Source organism: Lactuca serriola, chromosome 2, assembly GCF_051521515.1.
Source record: "Lactuca serriola cultivar US96UC23 chromosome 2, Lser_US96UC23_V15, whole genome shotgun sequence".
Lineage (NCBI taxonomy): Eukaryota > Viridiplantae > Streptophyta > Magnoliopsida > Asterales > Asteraceae > Lactuca > Lactuca serriola.
In genome coordinates, this window is record NC_136409.1 from 181,268,443 (window position 1) to 181,274,781 (window position 6,339).

Consider the following 6,339-nt stretch of genomic DNA (forward strand, 5'->3'; position numbering starts at 1 on the left):
TACATGAAACATAACTGAAAACTGTAAGCACAAAGCTTAGTGAGCTCCCCCAAAATACCACATACCATACATGTATAACAGTCAAACATAATTGGGTCTATTTCACCCCCCCCCCCTTTAGTATCTTTCAACTGGTATTGGGTCTATTTCACCCCTTTGGTATCTTTCAACTGGTATTGGGTCTATTTCACCCCTTTGGTATCTTTCAACCGGCATTGCGTCTATTTCACCCCTTTCGATATCTTTCAATTGACATTGGGTCTATTTCACCCCTTCGACATCTTTCAACCGATACTATGTCTATTTTACCCCTACAACTAAACATACAATCATATCAACGAAAGTCACAAAGACAACAGGCATAAACAGACATAACATGAAATTATCATGAAGATAACTATCATCCTACTAACATAATCTAGTGAGCCGACATTGGTTCCTTCGACCGTACAGTGGAGGAAACTCACATCAGAATGAAGATATCAAATCACAATCGGGCTTCCGAATCACGAAGTCCTCTCACTAAATCACAAATAAAAGAACCCTAATTAGAAATTAGGTCAATAACCCTACCCGAGAGTCTAAATCCTGAACCCTGACTTTAAGGGTACAAAGGCTGCTTAATCCTTTCCTTATTGGGCCTAACACGCCAAGACCTAAATCCAAACTAACCCAAATCCCAAAAGATATTCCATTCCCAGTATGGGCCAAAGAGCTCCAAGATGGCCTAAGGCCCATAAATGATCCAATACCATAAAAAGGTCTAAGGCTAAAACTCAACAAAGCAAGAGCTTAACTAAACCACAAGTGCAACTTCGAAGAGATCCTTCCTTCTTCACAATCACCAAAACACCAACAAAGGTCACTTCTAAGCTCAAAACACTCAAATGGCAGTTAGGGTTTCGTGGGAGGGCTGATGAGGAGGTAGCCTCAAGCCTCATAATGGGGATTATATAGGGGTTAAACCCTGAAATTTAGGGTTTGTTGATTCACAACGTACGCCCAACGTACGATGGTCCTTCCCCCTGTGTCCAAGTCCGGTGAGTACGTCGTACGCCGTGCATACTCACATTACGCCCAACGTAATAAGCCTCTTTCTAACTTTAATAATCGACACTCAAACAAAATGCCAAGAAATATATTACCTTACAAAACGGATGTGACAAGTATGATGACTGTGAACCCAACATGAATGTTTGTATATGTTCTTTTATGTGGGGTATTTTGGGGGAAATCACTAAGCTTTGACTTATAGTTTAAGTGTTATGTTTCAGGTACTACTGATGATCAGGACAAAACGAAAGTGTGATCGTACACATCTTTCGATGATATGTTTTGGAGATTTTGTGATACTTGATTATGGGATATTTGTGTTTGATATTTGGTCTATGACTTGGGTTTTGACTGGAAACAATGATTTTACTTAAATTGAAAATAAAAAAATTATTCGTGAAGTTTGGGATGTTACATGAATCATTGTCTTCTAATCTTCATCTTATTCCGTTTGCATTTGAAGAAGATAGTCAACAAGAATCAAGCGTAATAAGCCTCTTTCTGACTTTAATAATCGACACTCAAACAAAATGCCAAGAAATATATTACCTTACAAAACGGATGTTACAAGTATGATGACTGTGAACCCAACATGAATGTTTGTATATGTTCTTTTATGTGGGGTATTTTGGGGGAAATCACTAAGCTTTGACTTATAGTTTAAGTGTTATGTTTCAGGTACTTCTGATGATCGGGACAAAGCGAAAGCTAATCGTACACATCTTTCGATGATATGTTTTGGAGATTTTATGATACTTGATTATGGGATATTTGTGTTTGATATTTGGTCGATGACTTGGGTTTTGATTGGAAACAATGATTTTACTTAAATTGAAAAATAAAAAAATTTATTCGTGAATTTTGGGATGTTACATGAATCATTGTCTTCTAATCTTCATCTTATTCCGTTTGCATTTGAAGAAGATAATCAACAAGAATCAAAGATTTCCCTTTATCATTTAACAAAAATAAACAACTCAAAATAGCATAATTTATTTTCCAGTTGGTGCCATACATCTTCACTGCCTCCCTCTCCTAATCCTTAGTGTTATTGATTACCCATTTGTTGTTAGTGCCATACATCTTCATCGCATGCGACATTGGCGTCACATGAATCACCATCAACAACTTTAGATTTCTGCATAATCGATTTGTAATTTTGTATATTTTGAAGGCGTAAATGTTGCTCATGTGTATTTTATTTTATTTTCTTTTAGAAAAAATTGATATGGATAATTGGATATGTTGTCTAAATTTGATCCGTTAAAATCACCAACTCTTCTAAATTACTGAAATTTCAACTTTAATGGACATGCCTACTTGATGATGTGTATTATGAAGTGATTTGAAATATGAACTTACGTGATTTAGAAATACGAAGACTTACGTGATTTACAATTCAATATGAACCCTTATCACGTTTAGGTAAGTTGATAACGCTATACAAGCCATAATTAAAATATTTTTCAAAAATCAATGTAATGATGTTGCAAGAATACATGTCTTTTATGTTGGATGACGGCATGATTTATCTGCTTGTGTGCCAAAAAACTAAGAAAATTGCCAAAACTCAAGAAACAATCAAAATACATTTTGGCATGAAATGACTCAAGAAACAAACAAATACGTCAAAAATTATATAAGATAAAAGATAATAAAATGAAAAAAAAAAGATAAAAGATAATAAAAAAGTATGGTGGGTACTTGTGATTAATACTAATATAAATTATGATTAAACAAACAAAAATAAATAAAAAAATAATGATAAATATATAAAAAAAATCAGTTTACATTGGTCTCAGACCATCCACACAATAAATTAGAACCATAAGAATCATATTCACCAAAAAAAAATGTTAAAGATTAAATCTGTGACTTTTTGTAACAAAAATACAGAGACCATTTATGTAACTTTGTAATAATCCAACGATAAATGGGCCGATCAAAGCAGCCACGCCAGGCTCAGTTTTTTCCAAGACGAGCTGAAGCCCAATTAGTTGAAACGGCTTGTCAACGGAAATGTTCATCTGAAACTGTTGAGTGATCGATGTTTAATCGGGAAAAATGGCAGGATTAGTGTCTGGGAGAATTTAATGTGATAAACCAAAAATTGTAACGAGGCAAACGGAGCAGGAAGACGATTCGATCTGATCATGAACCGGTCCCTCACAAGACATTATTAGTCAGAGCCCAGAAACCCCTAAATTGGTAAAAATGAAATCCATATTTATATACCTTTTCCTGTATTTTTTATCCCTAAGGCCCAACCGACACTTTCATTTCTTCCTTTCGATATTCCCTGTTTTATTTTTCATAAAGAATAATTGTCGTAGTGATCATATTCATAGGTCGAGTGGAGACGAAGACTTGTAATAAAATAATGGAGAAAGAATAACATGATGGGCCACTGCATGATTGCACTAAATTCCTTTTACGAATTAAATGCCAAATTCCTCTGCAATTGCTACTTGCATGTATAATCGTATATTTATAAGCACTCTTGAAACACTGCGTAAAAATATTATGGACTACATACAAATTCTAAAATACTGTAATTACATCTTCAATTAAATAAGAGATAGATTCATCTGAGGTTGAGTTTGGTGATGTTCCTCTGAGGTGCCCTTTCAATAAACCCTTCTCCTTCTTCCATCTTCAACATTTCAAGCAAGAACTCATTCCACGTGTCAACAGGGCCAGGCATGCACCAATGAACACAATCCGGGTAGCTTTTATTATCACTAGCCGGATGCCCAAAATGGTTCGGATGTCCATCTCCCCTCATTATCATAGCGTCACTAGTATCCAACAGCCTGAGTTTCATCTCCTTATTCCTCAATTCCCCTTCACTCTGTGCAATCTTGAACTCATTCACTTGAGTTAAATACATCTGTAACTTATACCCATCCAACTTCATCTCGTCCTTTGAGAAAGGTCTCGTTCTCACACAATTCCCACCATTGTTATATTCTCCATTCTCAAAATGTTGTGGTGAAAACGTCCTTAAAAACGCTAACCCTGTAAAGTTTTGATGGTTTAGAAGCGTGGTGAATGCTGTTTTGAATGCCATCTGGTATGCGTAGTAGACTGTGAGGTCTGTGATGTTGTCTTTATTGCAGAAATGACAACCTACGATTTCACCCTTTTCATAATACATAAATGGTCGGAAAAACCACTGTCCTGCTGAAAATATGATCACATCTATGTTTTCTATCTCGGATGTCCACGCGTCATCTGGTTCATCTAAGTAAAGATTCATTATACTGTCGCGAGTGAAGTTTGTTGGATTTGGATCTCGAGTTTTCACCAATAAAGGAGACCATATTGCTATTAATGTGAAGTTGTAGCTGGGAAATTCCCATCGTCGGAATCTTGTATCATTGGTATACGAAACATCAATAGGATAAGCTTCCTGTAAATTATTTACAGTTGTTAGTAAAAAAAAAAAATCAATTTTCTAACCTACTTTTTAATTTTTTAACTTTTATCTGTTGAATCTTTTTGTTTGTTTTTTTTACTTGAAACAAGAGACGTTAATCTGCCGTACTTTACCTTTTTCTTGTCATTTTCTTTTTGAAATAAAGCATCCAATATTAAGTTGTAACTTACGCATTTGTCCTCATACACACACTTCTTTTCAAACATTAAAACGGATATATACTTCCATCTCCCAACTACTGATCAAGCCCACATAATGTCGTCTTCAAGGGACATAAGTTTGGCTTTTTTGTATAATTATCAATAATTAATCAACATAATAATTGACATTAACACTGTTGATAATGCCGTTTGTTGTCAGTATTCATTATTACCCTTTCTATTTCTGTTGGCACGTCACTCTCTTATCTATGTTTGTGTGTGTTTGGCTCTTACCTTTATTCATACGTCTACAAGAAAAATACTAACAGTTACACTTCTATAATTATAAACAGTGTTTAAAAAAGATGGACCATCAAGCGTATGGTGTGGATGCTCCTTTAAAATAGACAAAATACTAGATAACAAGAATAATACTTATTATCAATGTACCACCACTTGCTTTTGCTTTCAAACTAAAATAATCTGTCCCACCACTACAACTGTACAAAGCAACTCTATTTGTCATTTTATAAATATGCGTATATAACTATATATATACGTGTATATGTACTTATTATCTTTAATCATTTTCAGTATTAAGTACTTAAACAATTTATATTCTTAAACCGCCATTTTTGAATGATAAAGATAAACTGGCTATGCATGAAGAAGTATATGAATTGAGTTGAGGTTAATTTTGAAGAGAACTTACACTAGCTAACATGCAAACCAATGATTGCATTTGGTTTCTTCCCACCGAGTCTCCGATAAACGCCAAGCTTTTCCCTCTGACAACCTCCAAAAACTCAGCCGCATCAAATTCAGGTAACTCGCATTTATCCGGCTTCCATCTCCACTTCATGAAATCAGTGTCTGGTCTTCCATACTTCATACAATTTTGTCGATCATCAATAATGCATTTCGTTTCATTTGTATAATAAGTTTCCCTCTCGTCATCAAACACCCAACTCCCTTGAAAGATGTTACACTTGAGATCCTCGGTTGAGTTTCCGGCGGGTGTGGCGGTGTTGAGCAGCCGGAGGTCGGAAAAGTTTCCGATGTAGAGATGGACGGTGATTAGGAGGGCTAGAGTTATGACGGGGAGGATGAAGTGGTTGGTGGTGATGAGTGGTTTGTGGAGGTTTCCGTTGGTGGTGGGAATAGGAAGCTGATCAATCGGATTGGGCTTCATTGGTTGAAAATAATAAGGTCAGGATTGAGTTTGAAGTTTGAAGGGGTTTATATATACAGACTCAAAGTGCTGTTGATGGTGACAAGTATAAGCAAACCATATACCCTTTAATTTCATGAATTTAAAAGATTAAATCACTAAATATATTATAATGATTAATATTGAAGAGCACTCTAAATATATATATGAGCTGGCTAGCAAATCATTAGCCTTTTAAGGACAAACTTGGAGAATAATCTTGTTTTCCTTTTTTCCCCACCACAACATGATAAGAGTGGATTATTTTTGTTGATGGAGAAGGGTAATGTAGTAATTTTATTTATGTATTGGACGACACAAGTCGTAGCAGACATGGCATCTGGAAGAGCAACTTATGTAAGGTTACCAACTACTAACCCTCACATGGTCAAGACAGTTTGTACCTCGACATATGTTCTTGCCAGAGTAAAATGGTTTGTTTTCATGTGCTCATTGTACTCTGTGCATCGCTTTGTGTACTCCAAAATTAAATAATG

At 35.4% G+C, this 6,339-nt stretch overlaps 1 protein-coding gene across 1 annotated transcript; it reads right to left on the minus strand.

Moving 5' to 3' along the window:
* Positions 1-3,482: 3,482 nt before the first annotated feature.
* LOC145087589 (protein trichome birefringence-like 19) lies at positions 3,483-6,075 on the minus strand. The gene is made up of 2 exons (XM_079025570.1): positions 5,345-6,075; positions 3,483-4,465 (listed from the first exon to the last, which is right to left on the minus strand). The coding sequence occupies exons 1-2, from the start codon at positions 5,822-5,824 to the stop codon at positions 3,638-3,640; spliced, it is 1,308 nt and encodes a 435-aa protein (XP_078881696.1). The 5' UTR covers positions 5,825-6,075; the 3' UTR covers positions 3,483-3,637.
* Between the last annotated feature and the right edge of the window lie 264 nt (positions 6,076-6,339).